At 45.7% G+C, this 19260-nt stretch overlaps 1 protein-coding gene across 5 annotated transcripts in view; it reads left to right on the plus strand.

Annotated features, from left to right (window-relative positions):
- EIF2D (eukaryotic translation initiation factor 2D) overlaps positions 1 to 19260 on the plus strand; it is a 407204-nt gene that overhangs the window by 385186 nt on the left and 2758 nt on the right. The window contains exons 1-13 of one of the 5 annotated variants that reach the window (XM_045982459.1): positions 3634 to 3863; positions 4783 to 4973; positions 5981 to 6064; positions 6579 to 6669; positions 9613 to 9720; positions 11466 to 11725; positions 12230 to 12347; positions 14015 to 14060; positions 14491 to 14594; positions 14720 to 14869; positions 15256 to 15345; positions 16040 to 16132; positions 17171 to 17291. In XM_045982459.1, coding sequence (XP_045838415.1) covers positions 3808 to 3863; positions 4783 to 4973; positions 5981 to 6064; positions 6579 to 6669; positions 9613 to 9720; positions 11466 to 11725; positions 12230 to 12347; positions 14015 to 14060; positions 14491 to 14594; positions 14720 to 14869; positions 15256 to 15345; positions 16040 to 16132; positions 17171 to 17291 — 1512 coding nt within the window. In that variant the 5' untranslated portion in view covers positions 3634 to 3807. Of the gene's footprint in view, positions 1 to 3632; positions 3864 to 4782; positions 4974 to 5980; positions 6065 to 6578; positions 6670 to 9612; positions 9721 to 11465; positions 11726 to 12229; positions 12348 to 14014; positions 14061 to 14490; positions 14595 to 14719; positions 14870 to 15255; positions 15346 to 16039; positions 16133 to 17170; positions 17292 to 19260 lie in introns of those variants that run through there. The other 4 variants (XM_045982460.1, XM_045982462.1, XM_045982461.1 and 1 more) reach the window with 4 other exon arrangements.

Here is a 19260-nt window from a genome sequence, read left to right on the forward strand (position 1 = left end):
AATGTGGTTATTTTATGGGGGTGCCTGGCTGGCTCAACCAGTGGAGGGTGCCCTCAATCTCAGGGTCATGAGTTTGAGCCCCACGTTGGCTGTAGAGGTTACTTAAATATGTAAATGAATCATTTTAAAATTAAAATAAAATAAGAATATATTAAAAGTAAGATGGTATATGTGGAGAATTATGAGGACCTCTTTGGTAATGATCTTCAAATCTAATGACATACTCATGATTTGCTGCTCAAGAGGGTTTTGGAATCCTTCAACCACAAGAGTCTGAAATATGATTTTTATGTTCATACATTTCAAACAACGTAATTAGTTGAAATCAGTTGACTGTGAAAATTTTTAACTTCTTCAAAACCATGAAAACTTTAAGATAAGAATAAAGATATAATGGAGGTAAAAATACTTTAAGGTGATATCTTATTACTTCATTTTGCATCAAATCCAGTGGCATTCTTAGAATGAGAAACTGGCTGTCTCTAATGAAGTCAATTATCTAAATCTGAAGCATAAGGGACAATGAGTTTTCTCACTTTGAAAGGAACATTGTTACAATTTGTAAGTTATCTTTGCTGTTAATATTGGTATATATATACTATGTCTCCAAAACTTTTCACCTAATGCTTATGGAATCTATTTATGACACTTAACCTGTAACCAATATAGCATATAATTAATGGTTTTCATTGTTGGCTACAAAACAGTGATTTTTAAAATGAATTCTATTCTTTTTCTGTACTTACTAATTGTCATTCTTGTGTGAAGATGGTTGTTAATTTATGCTCTTTAATTTCCCAATATTTAGAGTAAGAACTTGATGATAGTGACCAGTGATGGCTTTAAAGATTTTTTCTTTTTTTTTTTTCAACATCTATCAGCATGGAATTTTTATTTATTCAGTTTGTCACAAATAATTATAGTCACCCTTCTTTGAAGCTCAAATTATCCCAAATGTTGCTAGTGAGTGCCTCCTGAACCTTGTCCTGATTGCTTTGTTATACCCTCTAGTCTTTGAGTGTTTCATTTCTTTTTAGCACAACACATTGCTCTAGGCTCAGTGTATACTCCCTGACCAATACCTATAATCATACAGCTTTCCAAAAAGGTCTGATTCTTTTTATCGGGAAATAGTGTTTAAAATACAAGAATTATGTTATTGGTACTACATGGGAATGTTCAATGCTGTTGAAATGTCTTTAAATGTCTTTTTGCTTGTGAGACATCTGAAGTAGAAATGAAATTTAAAATTCATTGGCTCCTATTGGATCTTACAATTCAGTGTTATAAATTATACAGGGATAAGAAACTTTTAAATAACAGTTTCTGTCTTTTCTCTTTATTCACATATTCTTATATTTCAATATTTTTAAAAATAATATTAAAAATGTAATGCAAACATTACTATTAGCAGTTAAACTACTGAATGAAGGTTAAAATGTCTTTGCGTTTATTTTGTCCCAGGAGGTTTGACTCTTGAGTTTAAGTATTCTCCTAAAAAATGACTTGAAATAGGGGCACCTGGATGGCTCAGTGGGTCAAGCCTCTGCCTTAGGCTCAGGTCATGATCTCAGGGTCCTGGGATTGAGTCCTGCATCGGGCTCTCTGCTCAGCGGAGGCGCTGCTTCCCTCTCTCTCTGCCTGCCTCTCTGCCTACTTGCGATCTCTCTCTCTGTGTCAAATAAATATATAAAATCTCTTTAAAAAATGACTTGAAATAATCCTTACCTCTGATTGGTTCATTTACCAAATTAATAGAATTTTATACTTATTTGCATTAGTATTTTTTTATTTTAGATTTCACTTCTTTTTCTTTTAAGCTAAACTTTTAAAAAAAAACATAAAAAACATTTACATTTTTAAAAATATTTTATTTATTTATTTCAGAGAGAGAGAAAGGAGGGAGGGGCAGAGAGAGAGAAAGAGAAACTCAAGCAGACTCCAAGCCAAGCACCATCCTGATGTGGGACCCGAACTCACCAGCCAGAGAGTATGATCTGAGCTGAAAACCAATATTCACACGCTTAAGCAACTGAGGCACCAGGCGCCCAAACACCTGCATACTTCAAAAGTCATAGTAATATGAGAAGTATGCAGAGTAGTCTTACTTTCATCATATCTGTTCCCTCATTTCATAAAGTTATATTTTTATTGGTTTCTGACATCTTTCCAGTGTTCATTAATCTCCATTTTTTATAGAGAAGGGAGATTATGTTACACCTTTGTACGCTGGCATTTTCGTATTTACTTATGGTTTATTTATTTTTAGTATCTATTTCTAATATTCCCTTGAATAACCTTCGTCATCTGCCTGGGCAGAGACTGCCTCAGTAGCTGTGCTGCAATTGACGTAGTCAAAAACACAGTCTGTTTCATCCCCCACCCAAGTGTTGCTGGGGTCAGACCCAAAGGGAGAAGATTCTGGGGCATGGTCCTCCTCTGGGCTCCTCCGACTTTGGCCTTGTGGCTGGGATGCTTCAGAATAAAGGTCTAGTGGGTCCGAAGTGTAGGAGGAGCCCAAGTTGCAGGGGGCCCTAGGTGGGATTTGGGGTCCCTCCAAGAATGGTGGTGGTGGGCAGATACTGTGGAAGGCCTCATCTTTGCATAGCCAATGTGAAATTTTTCTTTGTGTAACTGTGTCATCCAAAGAAATAATTAGGATTTTTTTTTTCTTGGTGAATGGATGCTCTGCCCTTAACTTTTCATACGGAAAATTTGATTTAGTAGGGGCCAGGACCCCAGGTGTGAACAGCAGCCCCCTACCCGGAAACCATCACTCTTTCCCAAGGCTGTTGGAGACTTTTTAAATATATTACTAGAAATTTGCAAAGGACTGTGTAACCTATCACATACATTACCTCATTCGTTTCTAATGGAAACCCTATGAGGTAGGTATTAACTCCACATCTTCCAGAGAATGCAAGAGTTTCAGTAAGAAAAGCCTTTGGCACATGACATCGATTTGGGGAGAAGCCAAAGCATAATTTGAAACTAATCTGCTTCCCAGATTTTTTTTAAATAAGCAACGTTATTTCATTAGTTTTGGAAACCCCCCTCTCCAAATAACGCCTGAACTCAAAAAGCAATAAAGCTTTGAAAATTTTATCTAAAAGTGGCCAAAAATATTTTTAAAATAGATTTGAGATCATTTGTAGTTTTCTCCTCATAACATGCGGGGCAAACCATCGTTACTGCCATTCCACATAAATTAAAACAATGAGAAAATCCTGAGACCTCTAGCGTGCAATAAAATATTTTATTAAATATTTATTTAATAGAATTATTTATTAAATAATAAAATAAGACTTTAATAAACAAAAGCCCTTAAGAAAACTATTCGAGAGGCCTGAAAACCTAATAAAACACAAGAGTTCAATTAATTTTGTGGAGCAGAAACTGAATGGAACAGGAGCTGGCGAGGCCTGACAGAATGTAACACCGACGGAGTGGAAACTAAGTCATCATTGTCGCCACTGCCAGGTCACTGAGACCAGGGGGCACCTGCAACTCGCGCAGGCGCAGAGCTCTGCCGAGGGCCGGTGATGGAGCGGGAATCCGCCCCGCCTTCCCCAGGCCACGCCCACCCAGGTTCAGTTCCCGGCATTGCCACTGGGGGAGGCCGTGGTCCCCGCAGCGCCTGTAGCTGCGAAGCTGAGTGGTCCGGGTTTCCAGCCGGGCCTATTTTCCAGCTGAGCCGCAACATGGCTGCGCACAGGGGTGCGAGTCAGGAAGTCGCCGCGTTCTCGTTTTCCTGACAGCCCCCGGCTTCTGTGCGCGCCTTGCCTTCCCCAGGTCACTCCAGCAGACATGTTTGCCAAGGCCTTTCGGGTCAAGTCGAACACGGCCATCAAGGGGTCGGACAGGTGAGGGAGAGAAGGGGCCTGCTCCGTCCACCAGTGCACCCAGACATTTCTCAGTGCAGGATGCCCCACAGCCCTCTCTGAGCTAGGTCCGCCGCCCTGGGGTGGAGGCCAAGGGAAAGTCCAGCCAGGAAGGGACCCCGCAGAGCAAGGGTGGGTTAGACACATTTTGAGGGCGAAGATGGAGCACAGGCCTGGGGTGTCTCCCAGGCTGTTAGAGGAAAACGTAATTCAGTCAGCGCTTACTGACTGCGGCTAGATAAGGTGTGGGGGGTGCAAACATGAACAATTACAGGGCCCCGCCCTCCACAGCGCTTCGAGTCCCTTAGGAAAAATCAGATGGGACACCGAAAACTACGACAATAGGAGAAAAGGGATCTACTTCTCGCAGGAGAGACAGATGGAGGGTGAGGTGGGAGAGAACCAAGGGACATGTTTTAAGAACTGTGACTGTTACACAGTGTTGCTGTGACTGTTACACAGTGTTGCTAATGCTGATACCACCTTGTGAAGTTTGGGACCAGTGTTCCCTAGTTGTCACTCTGGGTACCTACCTATAGCTTTTTGACCATAAACTGACAGATTTGCCAGGCAGATAAGAGAAAGGAGTGGGTCGGAGGCGAGGCATGGAGTCTGGAAGGTAAGGCTGAGTTTCTAGTCAGGCTAACTTGGTTACTCACTGGATCCCAGTTTTCCACCTTCTTTCTGAAATGGAAAGACTTGCCCCCGGGAATATGTGAAACTACATGAGACATTGAATGAAAAAGAGGATAGGATGTTTTGGAAGAGTGTATGAGAATAGGGCATCATAAACCAGTTTTCCTTGGACCCTGTGATTTTATAGTAGGTCTCCAGAGTCCTTCGGATTTATTAAAATCCATCCAGGCAGGATTCATGCCAAGTATTGGTTTGCTTTCTGCAGGAGAAAGCTTCGGGCTGATGTGGCGGCTGCTTTCCCCACTCTTGGAACAGATCAGGTCTCTGCCTTAGTACCTGGAAAGGAAGAGCTCAACATTGTGAAGTTATATGCTCACAGGGGGGATGCAGTGACTGTGTATGTGTGTGGTGGTAACCCCATCCTGTTTGAACTGGAGAAAAATCTATATCCGACAGGTATGCCGATAGGATGGAGAGGGCCATTACTGTAATCCTTGCCTAACCTCTGTTTCTCCTTCCTTCTTTCATTAACCTGCCTTACTTAAAACATGAAGTACAGAATCTCCCAATATCATCCCCAAGAATATTTTTGGCCCCAGTGTCCCTAGAATTGGGTCTTTAAAGATCAAAAAACTGATGTAGGAGGGAGAATAAAAGGGCTAACACAGGTAGTTGGGTAGGGATGTTCTGAGATGAAGGAATAATAGTCCATAGTGGGTTAAGTAGGGATGGAGGAGAGGTCTTAAAAAGGGTGGAATTTCAGGGCATGTAAAAGATAGTCTTAAAATTACCAGTAGCAGGATTTTCTTAAGAAACTGAATGGGAAGGAAGCTGGGTTAATTGAACTACATACACAGCTGTGCAGTGATGTCCTTCAGATATCTCACAGGGATTCTTTCTTGGGCTCTACCTGGCTCTCGGGCTCCTTTGCTTTCTGTCTTTGTCACTTGGGGCTCTTCTTCCCCCAGCTTGGCTGCAGCAGTGCAGTGGGGTCTCCTTAGGTTACCTGTGCCCCCAGCCCACTTTGCGCCTATGTGGACACAGGCCCTTTTCAATCTAAGGTTTTACTGCTAGTCACTAGGAACACAGGGGGAATAAAAGGAGTAAACATGGGGAAGTCTCAACATGTCCTACAGGCTGGCGCCCTGTTCTTCACTTACTTGCTTCTGAGGTCCCAGATGGAATCCTTGTTGGGTCTCTGTCCCGCTTCTATCTCCGTGCCCGCGGCTGCTGCTGCATCCAGGTGGAATCACAGGGGCCTCCCAGTCTCAAGTGACATCCCATTTTTTAAGTATCTGCCTGCTTTTAGAAGGAAACCTCTTAGGGCCTCACAGCCTCCTCTCTAGATTCAAGTTGACGTTCTTTCTGTTTTTTAATTAAAGTGACCTTAGTGTTTGGCTTGTCCAGTTCCCTCAGAGATTGACCTTTTGGCAATAAGTCTTCCTGTGTCTCTTTTTGAGCAGTGTACACCTTGTGGTCCTATCCTGACCTTCTCCCAACGTTCACAACGTGGCCTCTGGTGCTTGAAAAACTGGTGGGGGGAGCAGGTAAGAGGATTTTCCTGTATTCTGGCTATTGGCCGAAACCAACTTGAAAGGGCCAACTACTTGAATAAATGCACCCATTTCCTGTGTTGATACCATTGAAAAATGAAATTTTTCACACATGTGTGTTTCCTCCCTCACCTGGCTGCTTCCATAAGGTCCCTGGGCCTCTACGACCCCGCTGAAAGGCTTCAGTAAGCTTCGTACTTTGTACTTACACCAGAAAGTACTCTGTGAACGACCATATGCTCTGCTTTACATCAATAAGCTAAAGTTAGGAAAAGCAGAATAAGAGATCATAGAAACTGACCCTCAGTATGGTGCTTCAGTTTGACCACGAGCCCCCAAAGGTCAAAGATCTGATACTCAGGTTGCATTTCTTAATTTTCATTATGAATAACCTAGTTGATACTTAATAAGTGTTTGTTGGTTGAGTGAATGAATTATGTTGAAGTAAAACTTGGAATTGCTTAGAGGCAGAATATGGGTTTTGATGCCCTTGTCTTGCTTCCCACAGATTTGATGCTGCCTGGGCTCGTGGTGCCCCCTGCTGGTCTGCCTCAAGTACAGCAGGGTGACCTCTGTGCCATTGCCTTGGTGGGGAACAGGTACTGTGCCAGAGCCCTGTGCCTTTGGGGGAAAAACTTAGGTAAAACTGGGGAGGGGAGTGGGAAAGAACAACTTCCAAAGCTTATGGGTAAAGGATTAAAAGAAGAAAACAGATTTTTCTTCCAGAAGCAGAGAGTGGGCCATGGGAGAATGGCAGTGAGCCTGTGTGGGCATATGCATATCTCAGACAAGTGTTTTTGCTGATGCTGCCGATATTGCTTGCTCTTCCTTTTTTTTTTTTCTTTTCTTTTCTTTTCTTTCTTTCTTAATAATTTTATATTTATAGGAGAGTTGCAAAGATAGTATAGAGTTCTTACCCAGCTTCCTGTAATGATAATGTTTTATATAACCATAGCACGGTTATCCAAACTGTAGTCCAGACCGTGGAATTAACATTGGTACAGTCGTATTAGTAGATTTGTATACTTTATTCATATCCCCCCAGCTTTTCCACAAAATGTCTTGGTTTCTACTCAAGCATCCGATGTAGGACAGTACATTGCATTTAGTTGCTGTGTCTTCTTAGTCTCTCGTCTATGACATTTTTTTGGTCTTCCCTTGTTTTTCATGGACTTAACACTTTTTTCTCCATCATCCATATCATCATCCTTTTTTTTTAAGTTTTTTTTTTTTTAATTTGAGAGAGTCAGAGCACAATTGGAGTGAGGGGCAGAGGGAGAAGCAGACTCCGTGCTGAGCAGAGAGCCTGATGTGGGGCTCAATCCCAGGAATCTGGGATCGTGACCTGAGCTGAAGGCAGATGCTTAACCGACTGAACCACCTGGGCACCCCCATCATCCTTCTTTTAAAATTATTTTAAGAGTTATTCAAATGTGGTTTACATACTTTAAAATTCACCTATTTCACTTGTATAGTTCAGTGATTTTTAGTGTATTTACAGAGCTGTTCGACCATCAATGCACAGCTTCTTTTTAAAAATTAATTAGGGGGGCACCTGGGTAGTTCAGTGGGTTAAAGCCTCTGCCTTTGGCTCAGGTCATGATCCCAGGGTCCTGGGGTCGAGGCCCGCATCGGGCTCTTTGCTCAGCAGGGAGTCTGCTTCCTCCTCTCTCTATCTACTTGTGATCTTTGTCTGTAAAATAAATAAAATCTATAAAAAATTAATTAGGAAGTAATAGTATAAACAGTTCTGAAAAATCAAAGCCCCCTCACCCCACAGCCCTTTGCTGCTAGAAGTGACCATTATCATCTTGCCAGCCTTCTTAAATGCATGTATACGTATGTGTATGAAAATGTACGTTTGGGTGTGTATGTTTAAAAGTGCAAATAAACAGAATTATACTTTATCGATAATTGTTCTTTCACTTAAGATCAAGAGGACTCAGTTATGCTGAGTCTTCTTACCTGCTCCGTGGTGATGAAAGAGGTCCTCTCTTAATGGACCTCGTGGTTGCCTCTAGTTTGTTTTCGTCATGAACAGTCTCTTACTGATGCCTTTAGGGACACTTGGGCCAGTATTTTTCCAGAGTGGATACTAAGAAGCAGAACTGTCAGGCTGAAGACCGGGTGTATCTTTCTGCTGCCCCAAAGGAAAGCCATATCCATTTTCACTCCCTCCTCCAGGGTATATGGAGCCTGTTTCCCTACACTTTCTGCCAACACTGGATACAGGGGGTGGTTTTCATTTGTGTCATCCTGACTGAGAAATGATACTTCATTATTTTGCTCATTGCTGCTTTGAAAGAGAGAGAGAGAGACTGTAGGTACCGGGAGGGGTCAGTGTTCAAAGATCTTAACGTTGCTACTCATACTCTTCTGTTTTCCTTGAACCTTTTGCAACTAAGCACCTAGAAATGTGTCCTTCCTTGTTGAACTGTGGCACAACCAGCAGTTGAAAAGGTTGGTGGTGTCACTGTGTTTTCCTGGTATTCTGTCCAGAACAGGAGAAAACTATAGAAATGTATATTTGGCCTGCTTGGTTTGGCTCTAAGACCATATCAGGGGATCAAGCTTGAGAGTGGTTTGTGGCCCAGAATCAGGGTACAAGGTGGTTTTTTAATAATCCGAACTATGTTCGAGACTGGTTTCTGAGCCACTGACCCTTCCAGAGGTGGAAGGAAAAGACCCTCTTTTAGGAACTGAGAAAGACACCAGATTGAAAGTTTCCGTGGCAGGAGTTGACCTCTGGGCGCAGTCAGTGGAGACACCAGGTTAGCAAACATCTTTCTCAAGTTCAGGTATTGGGAACTCTGCCCTTGAGTCTTCTCCCTTGTGCCCAGGTGACCCTGCCAGGCTTGTACATCCCCCCGCTATTACCCAGTTGGTCACCCGTCCTTATGGGCAGCGTGTGGGCAATGCTTGAGTAACACTGGGCGGGAGGAGGTTTTTCATTTGGGCTTTGGAAGGTTTTGTAGTTACTGTAAGTGGGACTGTTTTCCATCTTCTGGACACACCCAGTTCTTCGCCTGATCATCACACAGAGTGAGGCCTATAACACAGAGAGTTACAAAGAGCCATCTCGAATCAGTGCCACTGTTTATCTCTTCCCTCTTCCCTTGTAGTATCCCTCAGCCTCATTTGTGGCCTACGAATGACCTACCTTTTGAACCCTCTGTATAGCACGGCTAGGTCTTTATGGTAGGGGAGGTCATTTATAATTTTGAAATTAAATAAAGGGAACTTTAAATATCCTTGCAAGACCTGCCTGGGTTTGACTCATAATAGGAATAAAAGCAGTGATAAAGTCAGCACAGGGGTTACTTATACCGAAGAGGAATGTTTGGTCAAGGGATTTTTGAAAGTCATATTTACAGGTAATCTGAAGAAAACTTGAGGCGGGACTGAGTTTCGTTTTGTGCTACAGGCGGTTGCTTCAGATTGACAAACGTGGTGCTTTTAGCACATGAGTGGAAACGTGCCCTTGATGTGTGTCCTCCTAGAAGGCTTTCCCCAACCCACGTCTCTGGCTTCCTTCTCCTCAGAGCCCCTGTTGCCATCGGAGTCGCTGCCATGTCCACAGCTGAGATGCTGACCTCGGGCCTGAAGGGAAGGGGCTTCTCCATGCTGCACACCTACCAGGACCACTTGTGGTGAGTCCTCTGTCTCTCCTGTTTTACAGAGAGCTGGGTGGGTGGAGAGAGCATGGGGCCTGGACTCACAAGTGAGAGTTAAGTGTCCCTGCCATGTCCATAGGCAAGTTGCTGATTCCAGACATTCGTTTCTTCACTAATTGTGGAGGAAAAGATGGATGGATGGATTGGTTGGTCGAATATTTTTTCTTTCTTGTTTGGGGAAGAAATTACAGAGAACCTTGACTCTTCTAGATGAACTGTAGCATCCTAGGCCTAGAAGAAGACCTGGGGGACTTCTCTGCCTCTCTGCACTGTGATAGTCTAGTCTTACAGCTCCAGGCGATGCCACCTTACCTGCCACCCACATTTAGGCATCTTCTTGCCCTGTGGTGAGAGCTCGGGAATTCTCACTCTGAACCCAAATCAAAGCAGAGGAGATCTTCAGACGCCATCAGATCTCCTCCCCATTACAGAAGCCATGTCTTCTCACTGTGACAGTTGCTTTCTAAAACCATATACTAGTTTATTCTCTGATTATTTTCTTGTCGTTCTACCAAAACTGTAAATAGGGTTTCCTTGAAAGTGGTATAGCTGGTCTTTCGGCCAAGTGTCGTGGCCTGTCGGTATAGGCTCACTCTAAAATTTCTAGCCCAGCCTTGGAGTTTTGTTTTGTTTTTTTTAAAGATTTTATTTATTTATTTGACAGAGATCACAAGTAGATAGAGAGGCAGGCAGAGAGAGAGAGAGGGAAGCAGGCTCCCCGCTGAGCAGAGAGCCCGATGCGGGACTCGATCCCAGGACCCCGAGATCATGACCTGAGCCGAAGGCAGTGGCTTAACCCACTGAGCCACCCAGGCGCCCAACCTTGGAGTTTTTTAAATGAGGACTGGCCAAACCCCGCTTTGCTGGAGGTCCAGCCGCAGCCTGTATCTCGGCAGACACTTGAGGGCTGCTTCCCGATGTTCTCCAGGCACCTCGCTTTCTGTCAGTCTGCACAATGGCTGGCAAGGTCCTGTTGCCTAAATTGTTCCACCAGTGGCTGCTTCCGTTCTCCCTGTCCCCAGCTTTTAAAAATGTTTGTGTACTTATCAGAATTGTTTAAACACATAGTCTGGCCTCATTGCTGCAACCGTTAGTGAAGACTTGGTTAGATTTCTGCCATGTCACACCACATGCCCTGTATGCAGCGTCGCTTTCTTGTCCCCTGTCTTCCTAAGGCTTAGTGGCATTAAAGCATGTCATCACTGGGCTGCAGGTTCGCTTGCCTCCTGCTAGAACATAGAAGCAACTGGCTTGCGGTCCGGAGCCACCCAGGTGCTTGTACTTGTCACATACTCTGAGCCTCAGACTTGGGTCTCACCAAACTGGTACAACGGATGCACTTGCCCCCTGACTTTTGTTATTTAATTCAAAATGGTTTTATTTTTATTTCATGTGAAGGGAATCCTTCTGGGGCCTTCTTTAACTGCTTTTTCTTTTATCATTTTTTGTCCCCAGATGTGGATGAGTGATATTATTCCTTTGGATAGGGTAGGGAGGAGGCAAGAATTACTCTCCCCATTTCAGAGATGAGGATGCTGAGGCTTGGGATTTTTCTGGGCCCCGAATTGGAAACGGGGTTTAGGTGACAGCCCGAGCTCTCTGCCCTCTCCTGGACAGCCCTGCCTGTGGCTCTCACTCTTTCTGGACTCCCAGCTGACCTCGACCAGGATTGGAGAATGTTGTGGCTGCTGCTTGGCATTTCTGACATGCGGTTTTTCCAGGCGATCTGGAGACAAGTCTTCTCCGCCTTCTTTGGCTCCACCGGCCCCGGATGCCCCAGATGTCAATGAAGAGAAGGGGTCTGTCCAGGCAGACCCCGCCCTGCAGGGAGACATGAGGCGCCTGACCCTGGAGGGAGAGGACAAGGAGAATGGGGAGGTTCGGCAGCAGATGTGTGGGGAGAAGTCCCTGTCAGAAGCCGCAGAAGACCCCGGTGTCAGGGGCCTGAACCCAGACCCCACAGACAGCAAGACCCTTCAAGGTATAGGTCTGGGAGTAGAAGGACCCATCTCCTCTCAATGGAGGAAACGTGCTCTACTCTGCTTCTGACCAGAGTGCTGCCGAAGCTCTAGGAGAATGGGAAAGTCCTTATTTTTGGTGAGGGTGGTGCGACCAGCAGCCCTTTGCCATCTCACGGGGGGTCTTTGCCCCACACATCCTGTTGCCCTGGATGCCGGTCTGCCCTAGAGTTTGGAGTGCTTCCAGCTACAGAGGCCTCTGTGGTTTCCTCCGGCTCCAACTTCTCTGTCCCAGCAGCATGTGATCCTGGCTGGGTGGGCCTCGGTGGGCCGGACCCCTTCTCTGGAGTCAGCCCTCTTTAAAGGCTCAGTGCTCAAGAGAGTCTGGGAGCTTTGGGACCCGGGAATGGGTTCCTTCCAGAGTGAAGGGGGTGACGTAGGGGTGGAGCTAGGTGGGGAGTTTACTTGTACTGCACCAGCCATTCTGTATCTTTCAGAAAAATACGGTTCTTATGTTTCCTTTGCAGAGCAAATGGATGAACTCTTACAGCGATGCTTCTTACACGCCTTAAAGTGCCAAGTCAAAAAAGCTGACCTCCCTCTACTCACCAGCACATTCCTTGGCAGCCACATGTTCTCCTGCTGGTACGGGAGGCAGGTGTGGGCCACAGGGCTTTCTCTGGTACCTTGGTGGTGTGTCAGGACAGGTGTGTGATGGGGGAATTAGGTGAGAGACATACTATGGAAAGAGTGGAGTGGAGGGTTGATCTGGCAACTAAATCAGGTCCTGAGTTTCAAAAACTTAAATTTTAGCCAGTGAAGGGTTGTTGAAAAAATGAAGGTTAAAATTCCCAAGATTCTCTGAGCACGGTCTCTGCTGTGGTGATTCTGGGCTGGCTCATGAATTAGGCAGCACGTCCCATCCAGGAAGCATCCTTGACAAAGCCTCTTTGTCAAGATGCTTCTTGTGGAATGTTCAACCCCTTCACACTTTCCCTGCAAAGTAGGTGGGCCACATGAAGTTGTGTCAGGAGGAACAGCCAGTGTGAACCCCATACCCCAAAAACAGGCCACCAGGAGAGACAGTATTGCATGTATGTAGAACCTGGGCTTTGGAAGCAGTCATCTGGCTGCAGTTCCCTAGGGTTTTGGAGCAGGCTGAATTTGAACTTGTTACTAGGCTTCTCTGAACCCGAATTTCCAGCACCTGTAGGATTGTTGTCAAGATTCACTAACCTCACATTTACTAAGCACCCAGGAAATACGCTGTCAGAAGCTTTCCTTCTTGATTTGTACACCGCAACTCAACTTTTCTCTTTTTGAGAATTTTGTTCCATTTTTTAGAAAGTGATTTTGATGAATTCTCTTCCTGTTTACATGTAGACTCCTTTAAGGCATCCTGTATAAGTGTGGGATCTGGAGCTTGTGGCGGGATGCTTGATAATTTGTCTTGACCCTGCTGGGATATAAGTAACTGGGAAAGATCCTAGAATTTTCTCTAGGCTAGAGGTTCTTAACCTGCAGCAGGTTCTAAAAGGACTTTCTATGAATCCCAAGACTATTGCTTGTCCCATTTTGAGAAAAAACGTACGTTCTGAGTAGAGGGACTGAATACGGCTTTCATAGGAACCTCCCCCAAAAAATTAACAGCTGCAAAAAAAGAAAATAAAAAATAAACTAACAGTGGTAGGATAGGGGTCCGCAAACTCTTCCTCTCAAGAGCCAGACAGTGAGTTTCTGTCACAGCCCCTCAGCTCTGCTGTGTCAGCAGACAGTACATGAACGGCTGTGATCAGCTATGGCCTAAGAGATATGGTTTGCCAGTCCTGCCCTTGACCCAGCGGCCTCAGTGAGCTTGGTGTTGGAAAGATTTGCCTTGAGGCAGAACTTCAGAGGCCACAGAAGGTGGTCCAGCTTGAGAAGACTCTAGAGCTATATCTAGTACAGTAGCCACTAGCCACATGTGGCTATTTAAATTTAAACCAATTAAAATTAAATAGAATTTAGTTCCTCAGTCACATTAGTTGTGTGTCAAGTGCTTAGTAGCCGCATGTGAATAGTGGTTACCATATTGGAGAACAGATAGAGAACAGTCCGTATTTATAGAAAGGGCTATTGTACAGCGGTGCTCCAGACTATCCTAAGGTTGGTATCCCTCTCTGATGCCACCTTTGGCAGAGGGTTCTGGAATGTCAGCTTCTTTCTGAACATGGAAGAGGAAGGCTGAGGAAAAAATGCCCTCCTCTCAGCGGCAGGCAGGTCCCACCACTACTGCTATGTTAGCTTAACTTGCTTTTTCCGTCTGCCACCAGCCCTGAAGGACGACAGCTGGACATAAAGAAATCAAGCTACAAAAAGGTAAGAGGTACCTTCCCTGAACTCCCACACAGAGAGTTGTGTGCGGTTTCCTGTGCCGTGAGCTGGACGCACACTGGGGAAGCCCCATCTGTAGGGCTTAGGCTAGAGTTGAGCTTTTTGGTTCTCGGTAGGGGGGGTAGGGGTTGGAAAACTCTTCTGGGTCAAGGCAGCTGGGCGAGCACCAACTGCCCTCTCTCCCTTCCACCCGTTCATATCTGACCAGAGTTCTGAGAGCCTTCACCAGTCAGCCTGTAGCAGCTTCTCACTCCCTGAGCCTCAGGGTGGGAGCCTCCCCGTTCCCGGTTTGATGGGAGCAGGGACTGTCAAGCGTCCGTCCCCAGGAGCAGCCTCGCTCGATGTGAGGCACATCGAGAGCTCAGGACGGGCGTGGAGTCCACGGAGCCCCTAGCCCTGGCCCTCTCTCCCGTAGCTCTCTAGGTTCCTGCAGCACATGCAGCGGGAGCAGGTGATACAGGTGGAGGAGCTGCGCAGCGGGGTGGAGAGCATCGTGGCTGTGGACTGGAGGCACCCGAGGTGAGTGCGAGCCGGGGGCCTGCTCGCCGTAGCTCAGCTGGCGCCAGGGCACCTGGGCCCCGGGCCGGGAACTGCCCAGGTGGTAGTATAAAATGTGTTTTTTCTTTCCTTCTGCTGGGTTTTAGGATCACATCTTTCGTCATACCCGAGCCCTCCCCGACCTCCCAGACTATCCAGGAGGGTAGCAGGGAACAGCCCTATCACCCTCCAGATATAAAACCCCTCTACTGTGTCCCAGCCAGCATGACCCTGCTCTTCCAGGAGTCTGGCCACAAGTGAGTTTTTGGAGAGCAGCCCTCCTCTGCCTGCTTGGTGTTCTGGCCTGTTTCCTCTCGAGCTGAGTAGCCTTCCTCTGTGACGGGCAGAACCTGCTGCGCCCCAGTTCCCCCCTTCTTCCACATCCAGCTTCAAGCCTCTTTCCCCTGGGAAGTGTCTCTGCCTAAATGAACCAGAGTAGGCGTCTCCCTTTCTCCCTGTAATTATGCTTCACGAGGTCCTCCTCACCTCAGTCAGGAAAGGGAAGAATCGAGCTCAAAAAGCCAAGGAAAGCAGCCTGCCAAGCAGAGAGTGAGTCTTGGTGTCTGCAGTTTGTCCCCTGGCACAGCAGGAGCTAACCCCCCCTTCCCAACCTCACCCCCCACCCCCATCACTTCTGACCTAGGAAGGGGAGCGTTCTCGAGGGTGGGGAGGTCCGGACGATCATCGTCAACTATGCCAAGAAGAACGACCTGGTCGATGCGGACAACAAAAAGTGAGTGGCCGGGGAGCCCTGCTGAAGATCAGCCCCCCACAGCGCAGACTTGGGACACACTGTGGAGCATGTCCAGGCTAGAGAGGAACAGAGCAGCTCACAGCCTTTTAGAAAGAATCAAGACCAGTGGTTTCTAAACCGTTGCCCATGGACACCTAGACTCGTCCAGGGTGCTCGGCTCCACATGGGGGGTCAGCACCGGCTATAGCCTGAGTAGGTGATAGCTCATAGACATCCAGGACTGGTTTTCAAGTCCACATGCCCTTGTGAGGAAGAAAATGCAGCTTAGAAAAATTTTACTGCTGTCATTGTGGCTTTTTGATAGCGTGTTTTCTTAGTAAGGTAGTACAAAAAAAACGAAGAGCATTCCATTACCATTTTTCTTTTTTACTTTCAAAAGACATCTCCATGAACAAAAAATTGGGAACTAACAGTGTAGTCACGGTTAGTTAGCAGAACTGGCCCGAGAATCCTGATCTTCAGATTTATCCCACTCTCCCCTCTGCCACCGGCTCCTGGGAAGCTTGCCGTACCTCCCATCCACGGGGCACGCTTCTTCCTGCACTCTGCTCTCTGAATTGGTTCTCATGGTCCTGAATGACTACAAAGGACATATAAGAGATGAATCTGAGCTCACCCTTGGGTCAGAAGGGGTGGGGCTGACATTTCTCTATTGCCTCTTCTTTCCCTTTAGCCTCGTGAGATTAGATCCCATTCTGTGTGACTGCATCTTAGAGAAGAACGAACACACAGTCACGAAGCTTCCATGGGACAGTCTCCTGACCAGGTAGTGGGGATTGGCAGTCCCCTCTCCGACATTTCTATCCCCTCCCCGTAATGTCTGTCCTTTGGACTTTAGAATCATCACTGTCTCAGGCTTTGGCCTTCTCTCCATAATTCAACTGAAAGTAGTCTACATAAATACAGGCTCAGTAATTTTGATGTGGACGAACCTTGGAATGATTTGAGCCAGCACAATATAGGAGAACTTAAAAGGGAGAAAGAAAAAGAAAATTAATTAAAAATAAGAACTTTAAAAAGATTTAGAAACAAAAAAGAGGCTGGGAGGAATTGTCTTAAAATCATCAAAGGGAAGATTCTATGCCCTTTCTTTTCCACAGAACAAAACTGAAAATAATTCATATCAGGAGTTTGCAAACTACAGCCCATCCTGCCTGCTGCCTGTTGACGTCAATAAGCCACACCCACTTGTTCATTGTCTGTGGGTAGCTTTCGGGCTACAGTGGCTGAGTTGGGTGGTTGCACAGACCCAGCGGCCCTTAAAGCCTAGAATATTGCTTTGTGGCCCTTTATAGAAAGTTTGTACAATCCCAGTATATATGGTACGAAGAGAAAATCTGGTTAGATGAAAGGTAGACATTCTTTGTGGTTAGGCTTTCTCTAGAAGATGGACTGGAACATGTCACAGATGTGAAGCAGCACTTTACCAAGCTGGAGACGTGTACGTGAGCAGCTTGAGACAGGAAGTAAATTCCACAAGGCAGCCTGGGCAGACTGTCAGAAGACCAGGCCACTGGATGGTTTCCAGGGACTCCAGTCACTGGGGAATCCCTTCCCTGAATCCATGGGCCTTGACTTCGGCCATACTTCGGGGATCTTTAAAAACCATATGTGCCTAATTGGAGTTTCTGATTTAATTGGACTTGGGGGCAGCCCCTAGATGACATCAGTGATTCTCAGTGTAGCCTGAAGCAAACCAGTGCCTGCGACACTGGCTCCCCCCGAGCTGCCCGATAGCAGTGGGGAATGAGGAGATGATTTCTGCTGGTTTTATCAGTCTATAGCTCATGAACTCCTGTTGCAGGTGTTTGGAAAGATTGCAGCCTGCCTATCAAGTGACCTTTCCAGGACAAGAGCCCATTGTGAAGAAAGGCAAAATCTGCCCAATTGACATCACCCTAGCGCAGAGAGCATCTAACAAAAAGGTAATTTTAAAAAGACACAGTGTTGGGAGGCACCTGGGTGGTTCAGTTGCTTAAGCGTCTGCCTTCTGCCCAGGTCATGGTCCTAGAGTCCTAGGATTGAGCCCCATGCTGGGTTCTCTGTTCAGCAGGGAATCTGCTTCTCCCTCTCCATAAGCCCCTCCCCCTGCTCATGCACGCTTGCTCGCTCGCTCTCTTTCTTTCCCTCCCTCTTGCACACGCACTCTCACATAAATAAAATCTTTAAAACAAACCAAAAAAACACAGTGTTGAAAGATGGTGATTATTTAATGTCCCTGCTAAGTTTTGGTCTCTCTAATGTGATTGGAGGTATATGTATGTATGTATTTATTTACTTTTAAAGATTTTATTTATTAGAGAGTAAACAAGAAGGAGTACACAAGCAGGAGAGCTAGAGAGGGAGAGGGAGAAGTTGACTTTCTGCTAAACGTGAAGCCCCACACAGGGCTTGATCCCAGTACCCTAGAATCATGACCTGAGCCGAAGGCAGACACTTAACCAAATGAGCCACCCAGGTGCCCTATGATTGGAGGTTTTTAGAGTTTGGCCTCAAATACCACAAAGATTATTTATGAAAGAGCCATGTTTGCGCGAGTGGGCTGGTATAAAACAGGCAAAGCTGACCCTCTTACCCCCTATTCTCTAGGATTTTGTGCTAGGATACTTGCTAGAGCCTAGTTCCAAAGGTAAACAAGATTTTATTTTTATTTTTTTCTTAGACCTGTTAAGGGCTTTCAGCTCTTACTCATTCTGTCACCTCTTGGGCCTTCTTGTTCAGGGAAAAACAGCTTAGAAAGAATTGCTGAAGGAAGTGAGTGTGTGTAGCCTGGCGACACAGAATCCTAGGGAACGAATTCTGTCTAGCCTCAAGTGCGTGAAAATCTGTCCTTGGGAGAAGGAGCACACTTAATGCCGAGATGCTTTGAGAAGACAAAAATAGGATTATTGGATGGAAATCCGAAGAAGACAGACTTAGGTTCCAGATAAAGAGCTTTCTAGTGTATGAGTTATGTGAGTGGGCTTTGGCATTAGAGATATGCATTCAAATGTGACCTTTGCTTTGCTGCTTGTCCTTGAGAAAATCGGTGTTTTTTCTGCCTGAGTTTTCTTATGTGAAAAATGGGAATAATATACCTACCATATAAGGCACATGAGGGCCAAATGAAGGAAATGTATGGGTGAAGCACTTAGACTAGTACTTGGCATTTAAGCATTCAGTAAATGAGAATCAGTAATGATAACCTCAGTAATAACCAGCAATAGCCACTATTTCTTGGGCATGTAATTATGTGCCAGACACTGTACTAAGCAATTTCTGTATGTACAGGTTTCCCCCGCTAGCTGAAAGTGGAGCATTCCTATGAAACCTTCAGTAAGCTGAGATGGGGTAAAACAAAGAAGCAATTACGTAGTGAATTTATATGGAAAAAATTTTGAGCATTCCCAGACCCCAAAAAGAACTCTTTTAGGCTTTTTTGATACCTCGGGCCACATCTTGCTAATGGATACACAGAATAAACGGAGATAAGGCACAAATGTTCACGGACCCAGTTCAGAGCTCCGGCAGCTGGACGCTGAGGTGCTGAGCATAGTTCCGGGGGCAGCAGCGAGGCGATCCCCCTCCTCGGTGCTGCTCTTAGAGTACACACTGCCTCTCTGAGGGCTCCCTGCAAAACCAGTGCTGAGCGCTACGTTCACTTTTCACCTTTTTTACAAAAGTGAAAACCTCTGGATTTCTTTCAGTTAGCAAAACAAAAAGGACTGATGTAGGTCTTTCCATAAGAGCGAAGCAGCATGCCATGAACTTTGAAAAAGCAGGGGACATTTGTATTAGCTTATTAAAACACTATTAATATTAATGGTAACAATTAGAATTGTCCAAAATTAAAACTGGTGCTTTCCAAAAAAGGGAGTTACTGTCTAAAGGTCTCCAGGCAACGCTTGGGTGACC

The sequence above is a fragment of the Meles meles genome, chromosome 17, assembly GCF_922984935.1.
Source record: "Meles meles chromosome 17, mMelMel3.1 paternal haplotype, whole genome shotgun sequence".
NCBI lineage: Eukaryota > Metazoa > Chordata > Mammalia > Carnivora > Mustelidae > Meles > Meles meles.